The following is a 22,191-nucleotide window of genomic DNA, read 5'->3' as shown; positions in this document are numbered from 1 at the left end:
GCTTATAGGGAGGGATGCAAGTCAGGGCCCTTAGCTGTGACTTCAGCCAAAATTTTGAAATTGACATGGTATTGCCAACGATGTTTACTTCAGTGGAAATTTTAATCTTCCTGATGGCTTTGCCTCTATTATATTTTTGAAACTTGCTTCATTACATCTCATAAAAGAACTGAACTTTAAGTTCTGTGTGGGCAAGACATAATAGGCACCCAGTATTAGTGAATGAATAATTTCTTGATCTGAAGCTCCAAGTAGCACTTAACTGTCTCAGAAAAAAAGTTATTAAGACTCTAGTCTGGCACACAGTTTGGCATATATATTATGATTTGAGTAACCTCCTCAGTATCTGGACATGAGGTCGTTCTTGCTACTAAAGGTTGTTGCTTTTTCAGGTTCAAGCAAGCCAAGATAGACCTCTTTTAAAAAACAGATTAATTTTTGTTCTAAAAGTATATTCTAATGTCAGGGTATAATTCCACCACAGAGCAATTCAGGTAGATTCTCTATTCATTTAATGAGTATGTTATAGCCTCTTCACGGTATTTCCAAGAGTTGGATTTTTTGGTGATGTAACTACTTCCTTTGGGAACTTTGTACAATTGAAAGAAAAGAAATGGTCGACTGATGTGTACTCCAGCTCGTTGAAGTGGCACTGAGTCAGCCAGATGTTTAGAACTGAATCTCGGTCACAGATGCATTGCTTCATTATTCCTTAATCTTGAGACTACCCTGATTGGCCAGTTTGGTGACCCTTGAGTATTCCAAACAAGCTTCCTCTCCTTTGTTACATATTTCGGAAAGAGCTCTTGTCTAAAATGGGCTTACCTCCTGCCCTGGAAATGTTTGAAAGGAAGTTATCAGGGTTGTTTGTTTTTCCTGATCTTGGATGTGGTCTTTGGTGAGGTCAGGAGAAGGGAATGAGAGTGGCTACAGATGACACTGAAGTTATTTCCACAGCTGGCTGCAAAGAGTGGGCAGTCCCTTCCAGATGAGCGAGCATGTTGAGGTAGATGATATAAAACATCTGTCACAACAGGAATAAGCAAAAACAATGCGCCTTTGAAGATTGCCATTTAATAATGAGGCAGGGGCTCTGTCTCCGAGATGTGAATGAAGGGTGTAGTTACTGGCAGGCAGATGGCTTCAGGTTTTGTCTTCCGTGAAAGGAAGCAAAAGTATATGTTGAAAACCTCTGATGCTAGTCACATTGCCTGATTTTGCTGAACATTCATTTCCCCCACCTACCACACATATAATCTATGAGAACGGGAAGGAAGGGAAAAGAGAGGAAGGCGTGAGAATGACAAGTTTCAAATATCTTTCCCTTGGATAACTTTTAATACAATGGTATGATTTCAGCTGGGAGGCTGAGAGTTCAGAAAATTCACTTTTGCAATAAGTTTAATATATTTGCAGCCCCACGTTTTTCTTTACAGAAGCTTTGAAAGGTAATGTGAAAATGGACTGCCATCAAGGCCATATGATGATAAATACTTCGAAATTTGAATAGCAGTTAGTGGACAGCATATTTATTTCCCTCTAAGGAACAGGAGGCCATAATTAAGACATATTAGTGAACTATTATTGATAGAATGGTATTAGTTTTGTTTCTCTTGTACTCCATTCACCTTCAGAAAGAAATTAAAAACCAAGAAAGTAGCGTATATTTTTAGCTCTTAAATATGGTCTCTATGGAAAGAGAAATCTTTATAATAGATTAATTTACTAGCCAGTAAATGCTGAATATTAGCAGACAACACAATTCTTGATAATCTGGTTATACAACCAGAAGGGGGCTCCTGATCTGACTGAACCCCAAACCATACTGCTCTGCTCTGGTGAGGAAAATGTTCACCGGTTCTGCAAAGCAGAATCATTCTCCTTTTTTTTTTTAAAGATTTATTTATTTCTCTTCCCTTCCCCTCCTTCCCCCCCCCCCCCCCCCCCCCGCCCCAGTTGTCTGCTCTCTGTGTCCATTCGCTGTGTGTTCTTCTGTGACTGCTTCTATCCTTATCAGCAGCACTGGGAATCTGTGTCTCTTTTTGTTGCGTCATCTTGTTGTGTCAGCTCTCTGTGTGTGCAGAGTCACTCCTGGGCAGGTTGCACTTTCTTTCGTGCTGGGGCGGCTCTCCTTACCCGGCGCACTCCTTGCTTGTGGGGCTCCCCTACGGGGAGGACACCCCTGCGTGGCACGGCACTCCTTGCGCACATTAGCACTGCACATGGGCCAGCTGCGCATGGGCCAGCTCCACACGGGTCAAGGAGGCCCGGGGTTTGAACCTTGGACCTCCCATGTGGTAGGTGGACGCCCTATCCATTGGGCCAAGTCCGCTTCCCTCATTCTCCTTCTGACATCACCTGGCCAGCAAAATGGATGCCACATGGCCTGCCCATCTCTCATTCTAAACTGTCTTCCAAATCTAAGCCCCTCGCTCCTCGCAGGTGCTCCTGACTAGCAGAAGTCATGACTACGTACGACAACAAGGGAGTCTGGGAATTATGCTTTTTTTTCCCCCCTGACTCTATTTTGAGAAAACAGGATTCATATTATGGAGAAAGAATATCATGTGGAGAGAGTATTCAAAAAACTTGCTAGAGCCATGAATGACAGGGGTGCACTACAGGAAGTAATTGGATGGATCTTAATGAGAGATGGTGAAGTTTTCAGTCCAGTCAGTAGCAGCTAAAAGAGAAAAGAGATGTGGAGAATTTTATGATGTAGCATTGAGAAGTCCTGATTTCTAACTGATTGAGGAAGAGGGAAAAGGTAAAAATGACCTGGAAGTTTCTGTGTTACCTCAAGAAGCAAACAGAGGAGAACAAAAATGTTCTGAGAAGAGAAAGAAAAAAAATATTTGGTATGGGGCATAATTGTTTTGAGGAGCCTGAGATTCTAGATTCAGAGAGCCAAAGAAATTTTTAAAACTTTATTTTTAAGTTCATTTCAGCAGTTGTGATTAATTACAGCTGGGTCAAAACTACAGCAATATTTTAAAATTTTACTTCTGCCACCTTATATATACTTTATGTACATAGAGCTAACCAAAATATTTAGATGCTGACTCTTGCCATTTTACAAGGCAAATACAATGGTTATCTCCACCTCATTGATAAAGCAGAAGATGTTATTTTGGAAAGGAAAATTTCCAGGAAAACATGTCATAGATATATATTGTAAAGGAAATTTTGTGGATGAAGGCAGAAACCCTATGGAGATGATATAGGAACTGAACAAAATATAAACTGGCTGTTTGTGATTATATCGTGGAGGCATATTTATGTTACTAAGCTTATTTGAAGCTACCTGACCCTCAAATAAGTGCTGAAAAGGGAATTAACAAAATGATTGTGAATCAAACCAAGAATCTCTTCAGAAGCAATGGCCAATGTCAAAACAGGTTCAATCCTTCTTAAATTTTAACATACGCATGGATCATCAGGACATGGAGATTCTGGTTAAGTGGGCTTGGGGCTGCAACAGAGTCTACATTAAGCTCCCTCATGGTACAGTCTGATCCTGGACCAAACCTGAGTAACAAGGCACAAGAGAGCTATTAAACTAAGAAAGAGGAGGAATTAAAGATACAGTAGTATGATATAGGAGAAATGGCAGTAAAACCTAAGGAGAAGAAAATGGTAGCTAAGTTTCTGGCACAAACCCTATGACAATGAAGACTAGAAATATAAATCTGAATTTCACCTCATCTACTGGACCACTTTATATATTTTATATATATAATTAAACCTCTTTTAGGCCTCAGAATATTTCTTGATTGATAATAATACATGTTTTTATTTAGGATATGGCTATTCCACCAGGATGTATCCTATCCCGGCATTAGATTACAAAACACTTCATCGGTAAGGTTGAGTGTGAGATATATTAGTAACAATAATACTAAAAGAAAGTGTACTTCAAAGGGGACACACTAGTTTTTTTAACGGAGTTAAGACAGCACACCTTTTCTTGAAGTCTAGTTGACTTGCCTAGCTCTAATCAGGCAAATTCCTCAAAATGTCTCAAAGCAGAAAACAGCCCAGAAATGTCCTCTGGGAGATCACAGAATAAAGTGCATTTGGTAGCAGATTGCAGAACAAAGAAGGGCTACTTTCCTAGTAATTCATAATCAAGGTACCTTGTGACATATTTAGGCGTAATTTGCATGATAAGCGATGGCCATAAGAAAGATAGCAGGAAGGTTCTCTTTTTCACCCTCCTCATTTGAGAAAGGGTTTTGCAGGCCCATTCATCACTAAGATCCAGCAAAACCTTGAGAATTATTCACAGCCAAGTCTTTTTGCCTATTTGTCAGTAAGGAGAAGTTTTTAATGAGATGGTCTATGAGAGTGCTAGTTAAAGCCAGAAAATCATTTTACCAGACAAAACGTGGGGCCCATAAATATTCAAACATCCACTGGGACCCCTGTATGCCTTATCATTTGGAAGAAAACTGACCTAGCATCCTGCTTCTGATGTGCAATTTAAACTTCCTATAAAATTTGAAAATCTACTTAGAAGTATACAAAGTGATTGCTGTGCAAGTCAATAAGGTATTTCTTCTCTTGTTGCATGGCAAGGTTTGACAAGAATCTTAGGCCTATGTATGGATATTTAAATAGTTTATGGCATGGGAAAGGCCAAATGGAAAAGCTTATGCTGCATTACTGACAGTGCTTTTTGGCTTTGGTATATAAAGGAAATCTTGTGATATTTAATTCGGTATATGTAAGCTTTCCAAAGAATGGATATCATTTAATGAACGCCAACATTAAACTTTGGTAGAGAAGGTAGTTGAACATGTTTTCTTCTGTATTCCCTCTTGGCACATACACACACACAGAGGAGAATTGGTTCTGCTCCTCTTTAAAGTAGCATTTGCATTTTATTTTTGGTCAAGGTTGTTAATATAGGAAAATGGCCAGGAGCAGTTTCTGTATGTCTAATATAGTTTTCTATTATGTAATATATTTGCTGAATAGAAATCAGGGATTTCCTTTGTATCTTTAAATGTATGAAATATTTTTTGTGAAAAGTATGAGATATATTGTGATAAAGCCATTCATTTGACAAACAATGTAATGGCCTTAAATCTTTAGTCTTTTTTCAAATCCTTTTAAACTGATTTTGGATCTGCATAAAACATCCATGTGGGAAAGGGGCTCTGAGAAATGGGGCTCTGAAAAATGAAGCCAAAGAACTTGGGGTACATCACTTTTTCCCCAGAAATAATCTGATTCCTTCACCTCATTTATACCCCATCACATTGATTTTTTATGGCCCATGTGTTTATGGGTGGTACACCCCCCAGCCAAGAACCACCCATTGGTTATGAGTTTGAAATGTGAGGCTGATAAACGGAATTTCAAGTTTTGTGGATGAAGCTGTTGGAAACGAACTGAAGAGGCCCTGAGATCCATCTCTGCGCAATTAGTATTTCCATTGGCACAGCAACTGTGGTCTCTTTAAGTAAAACTATGAAAGGAAAACAATAGAATAAATCCAACTGCATAATGAAATTGTTTTTATAATTTTAGTAGGATCAGTTCTCATAAGCAGGTGTACAGGTTGAAAGATGAACTAATTGTTCTTTTGCACATTTTGTCAAACAAAACCTTGTTTGACCAATGAATCCCAAAGTCTTCAAATTTTCAACTCTCTGGCAATAATGTACCATATTTAAAAGCCACTTTGCTCTATTAGGATCCTAAGGAAGCTTGTTGAAACCATCAAAAGTTGCTACTAAACCCGTCACTTTATTTTTGGCAAAAAAACACTGAAGATTCAAAAGAGCATAGTTAAGAATCCTAATTATCTATGTACCTACTTTGGTAAGAAATACTTTAATGTGACATATTTACTTTATAGTCTCGTTCAAAATGACACTATTATATAAATAGCTACTTAACCAATAATTGAAGCTATTATTCAGGGTTGAATAGGCATGATATATAATTAGATTTCTTTGAAAGGAGTCTCCATGTTAAAATGAATGTGGTTTTAGGGTCTTCATATGTTACGTATTAAAAGTACAAACACTTCCAAATTAATGATAACTGAGTCGAAAAGCAACCTGAAATTAAGAATGTTTAATTTAGAAGGAAAAACTCTCTTTTTATAGCTTATAGATATTTTCTTAGTATCTAAGTGTATAATTCTGTATATAACAATGTATATAACTCTTCTATATTTATCAAATGGCAATGAAAACAATGCCCTTTTTCTAAACATAGCATGCCTAGCCCAACACCTATAGACTCCCACTGTCTAGGTAGCAGCCCAAATACTGTGCCAATTGGCACAGTATTTGTCCAAGCACAGGAAAGAGAAACCCACCTCTAGTTAGCTATAATCCCCGGATAAATAGCAAAGTAATGCTATGAAATTTGAACTAAAAAAATGATCAGATAGTTATTGAAAGTCACTTAGCAGTCTTCTTTTCACTGTTCAATTATAGGATTTGGGCAATTGATTTAGATGTCAGGTCTTTAAGAAGCTGTTTATATCATAAATATAGTTCATCATAGAGTCTAGGATACACTGTTTGTGTGCAGAACAGAGAGTGGATAAATGGTTTGTGCCATTTCCTAATTGCTGCAGTGCGGCGGTTTGCTCTGTCGGTAGAGGTGGGGTCTGGCTGCGGACGAGGGGTCGGTCCAGCTCAGGACGAGGGGTCGGTCCCGCTTGGGACGAGGGATCGGTCCCGCTTGGGACGAGGGGTCGGTCCGGCAGCAGACGAGGGGTCGGTCTCACAGGGGTTGAGCGGTTCGGCTGACGGGGTCGCCCGGCGAAGCCGGCGATGAGGGGGTCGCCCAGAGAAGCAGGCGACGAACTGGGGACAAAGGAGGCCAGGCCCTTGTTGGGGGCTCTCAGGACTGGAGGGCGCACGGCAGAAGAACTACCGCGGAGACAAGGTAAACATGCAAGTCCACTTTATTGAGGGAGAGGCAACAGTTTTATAGGGGCTGGGGAAGGCTGATTGGTCGAAGCCACGCCCTGTTCTGATTGGTTGCCCGAGAAAGGTCAGTGGGCGGTACTGGATGGGGGAGGGGTGGTGATTAGGGATTGGCTGTTGCTGTTGCTGTTGCTGGGGGAAGTGGCAGGGTTTAGTGATTGGTGGCTGCTGTTGCTGGGGTAGAGGGCAGACTGGAGTTTCCCGCCCACGCCTGGCTGTTGCTGCTGTCGGGGGGGAGGGAAAAGGGCAGACTGGATTTTTCCGCCCACGCCTGGCTGTTGCTGCTGTCGGGGAAAGGGAAAATGGCAGACTGGATTTTTCCGCCCTGCGCCTGCGCAGGGAGAAAAAAGGCATCGTGTGGCGCTATCTGGGAGGAGGGGCGGCTGCGGAAGCATGGCTGCCGAGAAGGGGAGACCCAAGGGCACTCTGCGCCCATGCCGAGCTCCCTTCAGGGGTGGCGGTGAGTCCGACCAGCCACCCTATTATGGGGGCAGCGGAATTAGGCCTACCGCGGCTGCTCCCCTGCCAGGCCAGCAAACCACACTTCAGCCCGAGGGGTGGCCGCATTTCCCCCTTGTTTTCAAATAAGGGCCAGGATGGCAGCAGCAACAAGTAGTCGAGGCCCAAGAGGCAGTAAGCAAAGAGGGAGATGAGTATGACGGGGATATAAATGTACAATTTGGGGGCAGTATCTTGCCGTTGCAAGCAAGGGTGGTCAATGTCCAATTCTCGTTGATCTCAGTGGCTATAAGGTCCATCTGCTGTTAAAAGTCCAGAGTGACAGCGTGCTACAGGTAGTTGATCTCTCCTTGGCAGTGAAGAATGGCAGAGGCAGACTGTGTGATGGTCTGGAGGATCACAGTTGTGAGGACAAGTCGCGTCAGGGCACCAGCGGCGGTGGTGGCGGCAGCGTCGGGAGTGGTGGAGACGTAGGCGAGGACAACAGGAAGGCCAAAGTCTCCACGGGCGTGAGAGAGGCCGATGTTAACGGGGCGGGCTGACATGAGGCGGCCTAATCTGCAATGCAATGGGGGTTCAAGCAAAAAAAGGAGGGGGGCGGGGGATGAGAAAGGACGCTTTGGATGGCTGAGAAGAGGAGTGAGGTCGAGACAGGAGGAAGCTCTGCAGAAGTATGGGGAGGCAAAGGCAGAAATGTTATTAGATGCTAGAAAGCAGGCCGAGGGCCGGGGAAAGCGGTTTGTGGGCCGTTTTAGCGGGGCTGGAGCTGCTTGAGAGCGATGGCGACATGGGGGGCCGCGGTTACAGAAGACTTGGGGCACCTGCGGGAAGAGTGAGCAGGAAGAGGTCGGGTAGGAGGAGGCCGAGAAGATGAAGTGGGGGGGGTGTCCAATTGAAGGGCTGGTGTGAGGGGTTAGCTTGGCCAGAGGTGGTGAGGGAGAGCCTAAGGAGAAGGAGAGAGACTATGTTAATTGGCTCGCCAGCATGGTGAGGGTTGCGGTGTCTGCACTGACGGTAGAGTGCGAGCAGCGAACGGACTTCAGGGTTGGATGGTTGTCTCTCGGGGTGGAGGGTGAGCTGGCTCAGTTGGTGCTGGATCACGCGCATTTGGCGCCGTTCCCTGCGGGACATCCGCTGCAGAGGTGGCGGGTTTGACGCATCTCCCTCGCACACCTCTGCAGGGCTCTCGGCCTGCTCTCGGCCTGCTCTCGGCCTCACTTCCAGGGTGTACGGGCACCTCCTCCCCTGCAGACCTGCTCTGCTCACCCTGCTGCCGCTGGGAGGACACGACATAGTTGACAAGGACAACATCACTGGAGCCTCCAGACTCCAGAGGGATGGGGTGCACCCGGAAATGCTTGAGCATATCGAAAATGGACTGGAACCACAGGTGCTGGACTCGGCACTGGCCCTCCTCATTCAGTGACAAACACAGGTGCTTGGCCTTGCCCTGGAAGTTGAAAGTGAGGACATATTTGCCCTGCCTCGTCTCACTCTGACGTACCAGGAAAACGCCGTGGGAGCCAGTACCTCCTGCCAGCACTAACTGGGCAGCCTTGAGTCGAGAGAGCCTCCCATGGAACCAAGGATATCCTGAGAGGGGCTGGTCCCCCTCACCTCCCTCTGACTCTCCCTGGAACAGAAATGACCCTGTGGCCATTTCTGGAGTGTCCAGGGGAGGGTAGGGAGCTGAGAGGGGATGAACTGTCTCTGCTGGAGGTCCCTCTTTAATAGGGATGTGAGGGGGTAATTCTGGGGGAAGCAGTTCCATTGAGTCAAAATGGGAGGCAGCAATGGAGGCAGACAGGCATTTTTGGATATTAGACACCCAGGCCTTCACATGTAGCGCATCGGCTGTCTCCAGGATATACTCTGAGGGGCCTTCCACCTTAACCACGAATGTGTTCTCCCGGTCAGGCATCTCCAGGGCTGTGGTCGTTCGGACGTCTGTTATAGTGGAGCAGGGAATGCTGAGTCGGGGCCGAGAAGCCTTGGGTGGTACAAAGAACTCCAAGCGACTTCCTTCTCCTCCTCCTCTTCCTTCACTCCGAAGCAGTAAGCGGCACTTCTGCCACTGAGGTTGCTCTCCTCCCCCTGAGGTAGGCCCGGTTGCCCCTCCTCTCCGGCTCACTCCAGCTGGGTCAGGGGCTGCCTCTTCAGCCCCCATGAAACTCAGCAGCTCTTCCCTCTGCACCATCCCTGTTCCATCTTTCAAGGCCCTCCCTCTCCGACTCAGTCTCAGCCTCTCAAAACGGTGAGTCCATCTTTCCCCAGGGGACGTCTCGTCACCAACCAGTCCCCAACCAATGGTCCCAGCCCCACCAGAGGAGTTGGAGTTGCTGTTTCCTCCTAAGACTGGGGGGCCTGAGGAGGTCTCCAGGGGCCCAGCTGGAGAGGGTGGGTCAATGGTCCCCCGCCACTGCAGGATTCCACGGACTGAACTGCGGACGGAGCAACCCACTGAGCGGAGGGAGAAGCGTTTCTTTAGCTTCGGCTTCGAGGAGATCATAGAAGAGGAAAGACGGAGGAAGGAAGGGGGCTGGCCAGGTCCTCAGATGGCCGAGAAGGGCCCAGCACAGCCAGGGGCCCACCCACCCTGCAGCTCTCAAGGGACAGGTCATGTGGTGGGATCTCCGCTCCAGGACTCAGGGGAGCCAAGACGGGTGGTGAGAGGGAGCCAGAGGCCCGGGCCACCTCAGCTTCAAAGTGCTGCAGGAAGAGCTCAGCAAAATGGCGGGAGAAGGCAGCCTCAGCCCCCGGCCCCGCATATTGGGGGTGGGAGGCCAGGTAGAGGCGGAGACGGCAGGCAAAGTCCAGGGCAGCAGCCCGGGCATGGGACTCACAGAACTTGTGCTTGGCAGGGGAGGAATACAGGTCCAAAAATAGGCTAGAGGGGGCCGCGCGTGCGGCAGCTTGCCACGGATCGGATGGAGGGGGCTGCCAGGGGGAGGCAGAGCCGGGGGGGGCCGCTGGCACGGAGGGCGCGAGAGGAGCCATTGCCCATGCGGTGTTACAAAATGGCTGTGGGCCGTCCCCAGTGGTGCTACAAAATGGCGGGGAGGGAGCTTCCAGCCCACCCAGGCAGGAAGTCGTCAGGGGGAGGGAGGGGCAAAGAGACCTCCCCTTTACGAGCGAGGAAGAAGGCGGAAGTCCGCCATCTTGAGAGTGCCTCCCCTTTTCGGATGGCGAAGAAGGCGGAAGCCCGCCATCTTGGGAGTGCTTCCCCTTTTCGAGCGAGGAAGAAGGCGGAAGTTCGCCATCTTCACCGGCGCTTGGCACTGCAAGATTACACTGTTTAGGGGGACAATTTTCGAGCGTGGTATTAAGGCGCTCGACAAGCGACTCAGAGTCGGAGTTGGAGCCGGCATCAGGATCCCTATCAGGATCCCGGTTAAAGTCGCTGTCCTGACAATCACGGCGGCGGCGGTGGCGCTGCCGGAAGGAGTCGATGGTAGGGGCGCCTTGAAGGCAGGAGCGGATGGTAAAAAGCACTGGTAATAAGCCAGGAGGGAATCTTTTACCCTCCTGCTCCACAGCAGAAGTGACCCTATCTATAAGGCGAGTATAGGTTTCCGGGTCCCAAAGCTGACACGTGGTAAGCCATGGATTAAAGGGAAGAAGAAGGTCCCAATATACTTGAAGCTGTTTCAAAGAGATCTTACACCGGTGAGTGTCTAGGAGACCAGCGAGGGCCCGAACTTGCAGGGCTTGCTTAGCAGAAAGGATGTTACCCATTGCTAATGGCCTTTTGGAGCCGATAAGAAAAGGGGCCCTTACCTTGAGAGCGCGGCGATGGGAGCCGAGGTGCACGGTGAGACGAGGGGTCGGAGCCGATGGGACTCCGACGGTGGTCGCGGGCCAAAAGAAGGCCCCGACGAGGGGAAGGCGGAACGACGAGCAGTGGAGCAAGGCAAAGGGGAGCAAGCGCGGAGGGGAGGAGGCAGAGGTGAAGGCAGGGGTGGAGGTGCTCAGGCACGCGCTCCTGAGAGTTTTATTGGCACCTCTTAATCATAGCGGGTCGGTATAAGCCCCCGACATGTTAGGAGAAAGCCATCCAGCAAATCTCCCAGACCGCCGTGGATCCTATGAGGTCACCAAGGTTCAGGAGCAGCAATGCAGAGCGAAAAGATAGGGGTGAGAAGAGAGGAGGGTGTAGGGCTGTGGTAGGGTTACTTCAGATGTGCAATCATGCGCTCCCGAGAAATCCAAGGCTCCTCTTAATCATAGCGGGTCGGTATAAGCCCCCGACATGGAAGGAGAAAGCCATCCAGCGATTCTCCCAGACCGCCGTGGATCATATGAGGTAGCCAAGGCTCAGGTAGCAGCAATGTTGCACGAGAGAAGCCCCACGGTGAGAAGGGAGGAGGGGGGGGGCCGCCAGGTTATGGAGTGAGGCTGTGGTGGGGTTGCCTTGCCCCACGTTGGGCGCCAGCTGCGGCGGTTTGCTCGGTCGGTAGAGGTGGGGTCTGGCTGTGGACGAGGGGTCAGACCAGCTCAGGACGCAGGGTCGGTCCCGCTTGGGACGAGGGATCGGTCCCGCTTGGGACGAGGGGTCGGTCCGGCAGCAGACGAGGGGTCGGTCTCACAGGGGTTGCGTGGTTTGGCTGACGGGGTAGCCCGGTGAAGCCGGCAACAAGGGGGTCGCCTGGAGAAGCAGGCGACGAACTGGGGACAAGGGAGGCCAGGCCCTTGTCGGGGGCTCTCAGGACTGGAGGGCGCACGGCAGAAGAACTACCGCGGAGACAAGGTAAACACGCAAGTCCACTTTATTGAGGGAGAGGCAACAGTTTTATAGGGACTGGGGAAGACTGATTGGTCGAAGCCACGCCCTGTTCTGTTTGGTTGCCGGAGAAAGGTCAGTGGGCGGTACTGGATGGGGGAGAGGTGGTGATTAGGGATTGGCTGTTGCTGTTGCTGGGGGAAGTGGCAGGGTTTAGTGATTGGTGGCTGTGTTGCTGGGGTAGAGGGCAGACTGGAGTTTCCTGCCCACGCCTGGCTGTTGCTGCTGTTGGGGGGAGGGAAAAAGGCAGACTGGATTTTTCCGCCCACGCCTGGCTGTTGCTGCTGTCGGGGGGAGGGAAAAGGGGAGACTGGATTTTTCCGCCCTGCGCCTGCGCAGGGAGAAAAAAGGCATCGTGTGGCGCTATCTGGGAGGAGGGGCGGCCGCGGAAGCATGGCTGCCGAGAAGGGGAGACCCGAGGGCACTCTGCGCCCATGCCGAGCTCCCTTCAGGGGTGGTGGTGAGTCTGACCAGCCACCCTATTATGGGGGCAGTGGAATTAGGCCTACCGCGGCTGCTCCCCTGCCAGGCCAGCAAACCACACTTCAGCCCGAGGGGTGGCCACACTGCAGTGTCAAATTCTTTCTCATTTTGCATAAGGGAGCTTATGGATATGTGTATGGATATGCCAGGGTTCCTGAACCTTAGCACTGATGAGTTTGGGGCTGGACAATTCGTTGTGGGGTGGCCTTGTGCTTTGCAGGATAATTAGCGGTATCCCTGACCTCTACCCACTGGCTGCCAGTAGCCCCTCTTCCCCAGCTGTGCTTATCCAAAATACCTCCATGTTGTCACATGTCCCCTCTAGAGGTGACAAAATCAGCCCCAGTTGAGAACCCTGATGCGTTTTGGTTCAGTGATCTCCATAGATCTACTATGGTAGCATTTGTGGAACTTTTTACATCAAGTGAATTTCAGATCTCATCCTTTTTTTTTTAAATTTATTTGTATTTATTTCTCTCCCCTTCCTCCACCAACCCCCCCATTGTCCGCTCTCTGTGTCCAATTGCTGCGTGTTCTTCTTTGTCCACTTTCTGTTGATGTCAGCGGCACGGGAATCTGTATTTCTTTTTGTTGCGTCATCTTGTTGTGTCAGCTCTCCGTGTGGGCGGCACCATTCCAGGGCAGGCTGCACTTTCTTTCGCGCTGGGCGGCTCTCCTTACGGGCGCACTCCTTGCGCGTGGGGCTCCCCTACGCGGGGACACCCCTTCGTGGCACGGCACTCCTTGCACGCATCAGCACTGCCCATGGGCCAGCTGCACACGGGTCAAGGAGGCCCGGGGTTTGAACCGCAGACCTCCCATGTGGTAGGTGGACGCCCTAACCACTGGGACAAGTCCGCTTCCCCCACTATCTCATCTTAAAGAATAAGGGGGTTGAAAATATTAGTTAATGCACACATGGATGAACCATGAGCCGCATAACCATGGTTTTAAAACTAAGCTCTTGGAGCGAACAAGCTTTCTTGAAATTATAGAATGTTTTCATTTTGACTATTAATCTCAAAATAGCCTTCCTAACTACACTTTATCATTCTTCCAGCCAACATTTATGAAGCCTATGTTACATGCCTGACACTGTTGACAGTACTGTATATGCTATAGGTAAACAGTGGTGATCAAATCAAGCATGATATCTGCCCTTATGGAACTAACCATCCATAGCAAGATTATTGGTAAATGTTAACCATTCTTTTTGTTCATATTTTTTGTTAAGGGCTAGAAAAATATCCAGAAAGATAAATGAATATAATGCAATGACATATGTCCTAATATGAAGAACTTCCTTTCATGGCATTGTTTTCCTTTCACAATGGCCTTCGAATCCCAGGAGGCAGAGATTCCATGCCATTTCCTCTTCTATTATTACACCCTGCAGGATTTCTGATTCAGTATCCCACCCTCCAGTCTTCTCAAGTATGAATCAAATTCATTTTCAATCCATTGTTCAGATGGGACAAATTTTTTTTTCTTTTCCATAAAGAGGACTTTTTTGTTCACTGCTGGGTCATAATGCAGAAGAATCGGTGGCTCTCATAGTTGGCTTCTCTTGGTGTTGAAGGTGTCACCTGTCCCAGCTCATCCCTGCTTGGCTCATCATTTTCCCCAGAAAGGTTAAAAGACTGAGTGTAGACACATGAAGATTGTATCAGCACAACATCCACTGCAACATGCCCTGTGTCCAACAATTCTTTTTTTTTTTTTAAGATTTATTTTTAAAATATTTATTTATTTTTAAAAGAGACATAGATCACACAAAATGTTACATTAAAAAATATGAGGTTTCCATACACCCCACTCCATACACCCCGACTCCTCCCACATCAACAACTTCTTTCATCAGTGTGGCACATTCACTGTATTTGATGAATACATTTTGGAGCACTGCCACTAAGCATGGATTATAGTTTACCTTGTAGTTTATATTCTCTCCCAGTCCATTCAGTGGGATATGGCAGGAGATATAATGTCCTGCATCTGTCCCTGCAATGTTATTCAGGACAACTCCAAGTCCTGAAAATGCCCCCATATCACACCTCCTTTTCCCTTTCCCTACCTTCAGCAACTCCCATGGCCACTGTCTCCACATCAATGATATAATTTCTTCCAGTGCTAGAATCACAATAATTCTATAGTAGAATACCCAGTAAGTCCAGTCCAGTCCATATTTTATTCCTCCATCCTGTGGACCCTGGGATGGCAATGTCCGCTCCACCTCTAAATCGAGAGGGGGCTTTGATTCCACACAGATGATGGATAGGATGCTTGTGCCCACAACTGGAGACTCTCTTGGTTCCCTGGTGTGGTAGTTGACCATCCTCACCTCCCTGTCAACTGACCTGGGCAAGTTGAGCTAATGAGAGAGTGGGTGTTGCAACTCTGCTGAGGCTCAGGGCACAGCTGACACATGGACAGCCCAGAGAGTCAAGTCTCCTGGGCATATGCCAACCCCAGCACCAACCACAGGTTCAGTAAAAGGGACAGAAGAGTCATGTGTAGAAAGGTCACATCTGAGTCCAACTCCATCACACTCAGGAGCACAAATTCCAAACTAGGGCCCGCTCGCAAGGCACCAAACTCCGGAGCCATCTGCCGTGACTGTAGAACCTGTGTGTCTCCATAGCCCTCAGGAGCACCAGTACCTGGGATTGTTTCTACTTTGGCTGTCTCTGAGATCCTGTTGAGACATGCATAAGCACGACACCTTTGGTGACCTCCTGACTCATTTTGACGTTAAAGATATATTTTATTTATTTACTTTTCCTCCCACCCCCCCCCCCCCTCATTATTTGTGTTTGCTCTCTGCTCTGTCTGTTCCTATGTGTTCACCTTCTTTTTTTCAGGAGTCCCCAAGAACTGAGCCCAAGACCTCCCATTTGGAAGGGAGGCACCCAATCTCTTGAGTCATCCCTGTTTATTGTGCCTCTCATTGTGTTTCCTCGTTATGTCTCTACATTGCATCATCTTGTTGTACCATCTTGTGTCAGATTGCTGTCTTGCTCGTCTTTTTTAAGAGGCATCAGAAACTGAACCCGGGACCTCCCTTGTGGTAGGCAGGTACCCAACTGCTTGCGCCACATTCACATCCCCCAACCATCATCCTTAATTTAACCCAATGATTCAGGGTACTGATATAGACTATTAATTGAAAAAAATGTTTTGAGTGCCTACTGTAGGCAATTCCTATTTATAAAGAATTACAAATCCTGTATAAACATAATCTTCACCTTCCTGGAAAGTATAATCTTGAAAGAAACAATTAGAAAATAATAAAGACAAGGAAGAGATTAAGTGCCAAATGGAATGAGTCAAAGGAACAATGTGACTTTGGCTTATCAAGGTTATTCATCAGTTCCCCCTACCTTTAGCCTTTGTCAAAAATCATTCCAAAAAACTCCGTGAATTGATGTCATATCTACTATGTTTGCCATAGCTTCTGAATTTCCAACATAATTTTTTAAAAGGCATACTCCACCCTCCAAGTTGGGTGGCCATTTCTACAGTTTGCTAAGGATTAACAAGTGTTTCCAGGGTTGGGAGACGTTTCCTGCTCCTCCATGTCTCTCACAGCCCTTCTCATACCTGCCCCACCTCCCATCCTACCCCTCAAAAATTGTCGATCAGCAAATGAAAAAGGTTAAACATTGGGGTCAGGTGGCAAATGCCCTGTTCAGATGATCCAATTTGTCTCAAGACATGCCACAAGACAGTTACATACCAACATTGCACATCCCTGTATTTGGATAGCTATTTCCTCCAATCAAATGAAATACCTTTATACCATGCATATTTATGGCTTATAAGCTCATAGCATTCTCTGTACTCCATTTTATATGTGCTGAAAATAGTTTGGTGCACACAAACTCGATTAGATATTTACCCTAGAAATACTAAGAACTGGCAAAGAAGCATGCAACATATAAATGAGAAAGAAAAAAAATGGCCTTAGACCACATGTTTTAAAGTTATAGTTAATGATTTCTATAAAAGGGCTTATGTTTTGAATAAAACACTACAAGAAAATAGTATAATGTGGGTCATGAACATTTAAATCTGAGGCATCTGACAAAGAGGGGGAAAAAAGATGTTTTTCTAATTGTCCCTTATATCATCCAGATAATTTTCTTACCTTTTACTCTTATATCCCTATGATTTCAAAATATAATTCCAAACAGGAAGGATTATCAAATGTGTGATACAAGCCGAACAGCATATGAAAGCATGTCCTTCGATCATGTGTAGGCCCGAATTATTTAGATCACCACTCTAATTCAGCACATCACAAATGTAGTCTTGGCCTCTCTGCATTTTTTAGCAGGACATAATATGGTTATTACATAAAGGCCCGTGCCTTTTAATAGACTGCTCTAAAACAAATAATTGAAAAGCAGTATAAACAAATAAAACCAATTGTTTGCCTCTAGGAGCTTTAACATTGGCTTACACAATGGCATTTTACAGAGAAAGCACACTTCACAAACTGCCGTGCACCTCAGAATCACCTGGAAAGCTGCTTAAAATGCAGATGCCCGGGCCCAGACCCCAGAGATTTGGATTCTGGGTCCAGTGCTGTGGGAGATCTTAGATCATACAGTGGCATGGCCTCAAATGCTGACAGCAACGGGAATGTGGTGATAAGACAAATAATTTCTTCTCATGACATCCATGTTCTGGCATTGAAACAGATTTGTTTTTGTTTTTGTTTCGAGGGACCAAGGGCTGGGAATTGATCCCAGGAACGCCTATGTGGGAAGCCGGTGCTCAACCACTGAGCCCCATTGGCTCCCCTGAGTTGATCTTCTCAATTGCCTGCTTGTTGTTTGCTTTTCATTTTGTTTTATTTTAGGAGGCACTGGGGCTTGAACCCAGGACCTCCCATGTGAGAAGCCGGCACTCAACCTCTTGAACCACATCCGCTCCTTAAAACAGCTTTTACGCTAGCTCTCGCCCTGTGGATGACAGAGTCTGACCCTCTCTTCCTCGACTTTGCCGGTGGTTTTATATTTCATTTGGGAAGGTAAAATATGGATGAAGCCTCAAAGACTCAAAATGTCTTTCAAATCTTGGCAGAAGGTTAACAATGCAGATGTTTTTCCTGCCTTAGGTCAGATATGTTTATTCCCCACAGCCTGCTCTTTGGAAACTTTACCCAAATTGCTGTTGAAATTGTTTATTTCAGAACGAGGGCGGCCAGATCCTCCTTATGTCTCTCGAGCGTGAGCAGCTTTGTTCTGCAGCGGCAGTGGTTAAAATGGGCCAGGCGTCCCCAGCAGATGTTTGGCCAGCATGCTCTTTAGTGGAATTACAGCATGTTACAGTATTTTCCTGTGCAGCTTAAACATTAAGCAAACCCAGACACCCAGAGATGCTAAAATGAAAAATCTGTTTCCCTGTGCTTTGCCGTTTGCCAAGTGAACTCTGTCAAACTGCACCTTCTATACATTTCAAGTAAACGAAATTACCCTTAAAGTGTTGGCAGCATCTGACGCAAAACGCTCTTTAGTCTGTTGCTTAACTGCATTGGGTAGGAATGGATTTGACAGTGTATTTAATGATGTGCAATTGTGGCTGAGGGAGCTGGTTTTGTCTTAATAACCAGAAGGTTATTCTTTAATTTAAATTTTCTTTGGTCCTGCACAATCCAAAGGAGGTTCTGTAAACTTTGATGACCGATGTGTCTTGTCTCGAAAACACCCTTCTTTGTTCTAGGTAACCATCACTTCAAACTCTCTTAAGTTGTTTATCCCAGATAAAGTATCACCAAGAAAATTTGTTTCCCCAAGTGATTCCTGTTAGTTACTTCCAATATGCTCCGTGACTGTAAATGTCTTCCATCCCTTGAAACCGTTAAGAGAATTTATGTTCTAATAATTTGTGGGATTATTTATTGCAACTTTTACTGACTGAATATGAAAAGGAAAGTATGCTCTTACATGTGGCTCTCCATAGAATCCTGATTTTCCTGTTCATTAATTTGCAATAACTGGTTCTGCTTAGGAAAGAACTGTTGGTCTTGTGTTGTTTACCACTCTCTGTGCCTGGTGCTGCCATTTACGATTCCAAATTATGGCCAACCCCTCTCCATTCTCCCCTTTGATGTGTGGGTTTTTGGTTTATATACAGAAGCAGCACGCACTCTGTGGCATCTGTCATCAAGCTGAGTCGCCAAACCCTGCTCTCTGGGAAACTATTTTCTAAGAGACCAGACAGTCCTCCCTAAATTATTCCAAGGTGCAAGCACTCGATCTTTCTGCTCTTATCATGCGTGGGTGTGATGGATCTGTCACAAGTGCCTGCATCTCATGCATTTGCATATTGCTTCCCAAACAAAGACTAACGTCTACCATGGGACCTCTGGAGAAGGAGACCCACCTCTAGAGTCCTGAGAAGAGAGTACCCTTACTTACTACATGGAATTTGATCTTCTCTGATTTATGACAACCAAACCTTCACGTGGCCAGAGCAGGCTGATTAGAACTGAGGGTTCTCCTGGTTGTGACAGCTTGGCTGCATTTTGGAATTTCTAGGGGCACATATTTTTAGGAGATAGGCTACGTCTCAAGTTCAAGAATAGTACTGAAGTCTTCAACCTGCTAAGGATTAGAATGTTGCAAAAGTGCCGCTTTTTGGTTGGAAAAAAATATATTGTTTCAGGAATTCATTCTGAACTGTGAAGTTATTCTAGAGTTTATGTCCAGGTAATTTGAACCCCAGTTCTTATTAAAGTGTTTGCTTCTGATCCGGCCCAACAAATAACCTGGAATGAAAACCAGAAAGGTAAAAAATAATAATACATTTAAAATATATTAAGGCGCTTTTATAAAAGAGATTCAGAAAGAGGGGAAAAAGTGTTCTGTCTCTGAATTATAATCAGGTAGGAGCTTATTGTATCAAGCCTCTCATTTAAGAATTGTCCTGTTGAATGACAATTCACAGAAGCATCCACAAGCATCCACAAATTCAAACAGTACAAGTTCACATGTATTTAGAAACTACTGACCTATAAAATAATATCAATGTTTAATGATTGGTTCTAGCTCAAAAGTCCAGATGTCTTTTCAAACAAAACTGGCTCCATAAATCAAGCATTTCCCACTATTTGACCCAAAATTTTCTTCTCCCTCTCTATTGAATGGGGATGGAGCCTGTAGGGAAGGTAGAATTTTGCCATTTTTTTGGCTAATACAGTCAGGAGGTTGGTTTGGATAATACTGTGAGGAATAGATCATTCATTATCTGGAGCAAAAAGTGTTTTAGGAAGTATTTGCTTGTGGGTAATTAGTTGGGGGGCTGAGATCCTGCCTCTACATGCATTTGTCCTAGTTTTATCTCAGCAAAATGTTTACTAATGTGAAAAAAAGGTCACATAGGGAGAAAGGATAATGTTTAGGAAAAAATAGCTTATTCACATAGCATCATCATTTATTATAACCAGTTATTTAAATGGGTTGTGATATTACAAGCTTCAGCCTTTATCCATCATCTTTAAGTTACAGCGTTTGAATTATATTCTCTCAAAGATTCCACCCAACCCTAGTATACTCCTTTTGCTTAAAAAAAAAAAAAAAAAAAAGAAAGTTCCATCCTCTGAGTTGGTCAGTTAAAGGATAAATGGAAGAAGAGAGAGAGAGAAGGGGGAAGGGTCACTTGCTAGCCTTTGTGACACTTCATATATGAATGGAAGTTTTTGAAAATGCCTGTCATTTCTTGTATTCCCAACAGTTCTATTAAATCAAGATGCATATGCTGCAAGTTTGCCTTTCATAACACTTAATGGAAACCTTGACTTTTTGTCTTTTGTTTTTGTTTTTAATTTTAGCAATCACATTTGACTGGCATTTAATAGAGTTCAGTATTCTATTGTCTCATGTCCAAGGCATGGGTAAAAAGGAAGTAGGTCAAAAGATTCGGAGGAAAAGTCATGGGAAAAAGACATGAGAAAATAATTTGGTTTTTAGATCTTTTAAGTTAGATTTTAATATGTCCTTCAAAGAGATCCAGTCAAGAAAACCTCTGGGCCAGTGTTCTCCCCCTACTGATCGCCAGTACTGGGTTATCAAGAATTACCCATATTAATCATGATAAATGGCATAAACCAGAAGTCTTGTTCAATATCAAGAAAAATTAGATAATCTCCATTAGTATTCAATTTTTTCAAAGAAGTTTGTGTTTCAAATGAGAGGATGTATATGATACCTTGTAAGTCATTCTGCTTAGAATATTGAAAGAGTAAATGACAGACATTTGTAGAATATTGAAAGAGTAAATGACAGACATTTGTAGACACATTATAGAAAAATGGCCTCAGAGGAAAGGAAGTTGTTAATGTCATATATTTAGACTAGCACAAAATAGCCTTGACAAAAGTAAAATTTATTTGATTTAACCTTTTCAGGAAAAAGTAAGCACATCTGGTATTAAAACAATTTACTGTGATTAATTTATATATCTATTTCCTTCCTTCTGGAATGTGTTTTCAGACAGATATTGTATGTACTTGTAGGGTGCTGTTATTACACCAACAATGGACCATCCCATGTCCATGCAGCCAGCCAACATGGTGGGCCCCCTCACCCAACAGATGAATCACCTTTCCTTGGGCACAACAGGAACGGTGAGTTGAAGAGTTCGTTTTGTTTTATTTTCATGGACTTTCTGGATAAGATGCACTCCTGTCTGTTTTCACTGACATTACCAGCAAAACTGGTTCTATACCTTCCAACCGTAGACTAAATCCACCTTTTAGGTTCAGGTATGAGTAAGCCACATTCTGTATACATGTTCAATTCCAAGGTAACCTTACATTGACAAGGCAGCGGGATGTGCTGCGTTGCATTTAAGTTTCATTGACTCCTTATTCCTAGAACACAATGTACCAGGTCAAATGTCTGCTTTTGGAAAAGTGTCTTTTTTGCACATACCTACAAACTTGATCCTGTGACATAATACACTTGAGTCTGGTGATCTTTCCCAGCAGCTTACTGCTCCAGTTAATATATCATTCCTAATTTATTCACAAGTGAGGGATTAACCCTGATGATAACTGATGTACAGGGCTGTTTTATTTACTTTAGTGTTTAAATCAAGAAAAAATAACCGAGGACTTGATGTATTCAGGTTCTTTTAATCTTTCTTTGGGATATGTAGACATAGATGATGTTGAAAATAGAAGGAACTTTAATGTACTTCAACTTTTCCTATAGGTTCAGACATTTTTGACTAGTCATTTATTCTCAGGGAACAAAAGTATATTTTGAAAAATGCCTATTCCAGGCTTGATTTTATATCAGTGAAGCATTTAGAACCATGTGCAAAACTTTGTTGGTGTTGTTTTTTAAATCTTTTCAAAGAAGGTATTCCAAATGTTCAAGAGGTAAAATGTGTAATGCAAGCTGGAATACTACAAATCTGTTAATTACCACTATAGAGAACAATGAAAAACAATAATTTATTTTTCAAAAATGTTTGTACAGATGATCTTGTAATTTTTTGAAATGA

At 45.1% G+C, this 22,191-nt stretch overlaps 1 protein-coding gene and 1 pseudogene across 11 annotated transcripts in view; one reads left to right on the top strand and one right to left on the bottom strand.

Annotated features, from left to right (window-relative positions):
- RBMS3 (RNA binding motif single stranded interacting protein 3) overlaps positions 1–22,191 on the top strand; it is a 717,407-nt gene that overhangs the window by 640,563 nt on the left and 54,653 nt on the right. For all 11 annotated transcript variants that reach the window (XM_071212855.1, XM_071212858.1, XM_071212851.1 and 8 more), the window contains one exon: positions 21,197–21,307. In XM_071212855.1, the coding sequence (XP_071068956.1) occupies positions 21,197–21,307 (111 nt within the window). The remainder of the gene's footprint in view (positions 1–21,196; positions 21,308–22,191) is intronic.
- Positions 8,452–15,010, bottom strand: LOC139437937 (SH2B adapter protein 1 pseudogene; annotated as a pseudogene).

Source organism: Dasypus novemcinctus, chromosome 31 (assembly GCF_030445035.2).
Source record: "Dasypus novemcinctus isolate mDasNov1 chromosome 31, mDasNov1.1.hap2, whole genome shotgun sequence".
Lineage (NCBI taxonomy): Eukaryota > Metazoa > Chordata > Mammalia > Cingulata > Dasypodidae > Dasypus > Dasypus novemcinctus.
This window is presented reverse-complemented; position numbering and strand designations above follow the sequence as displayed.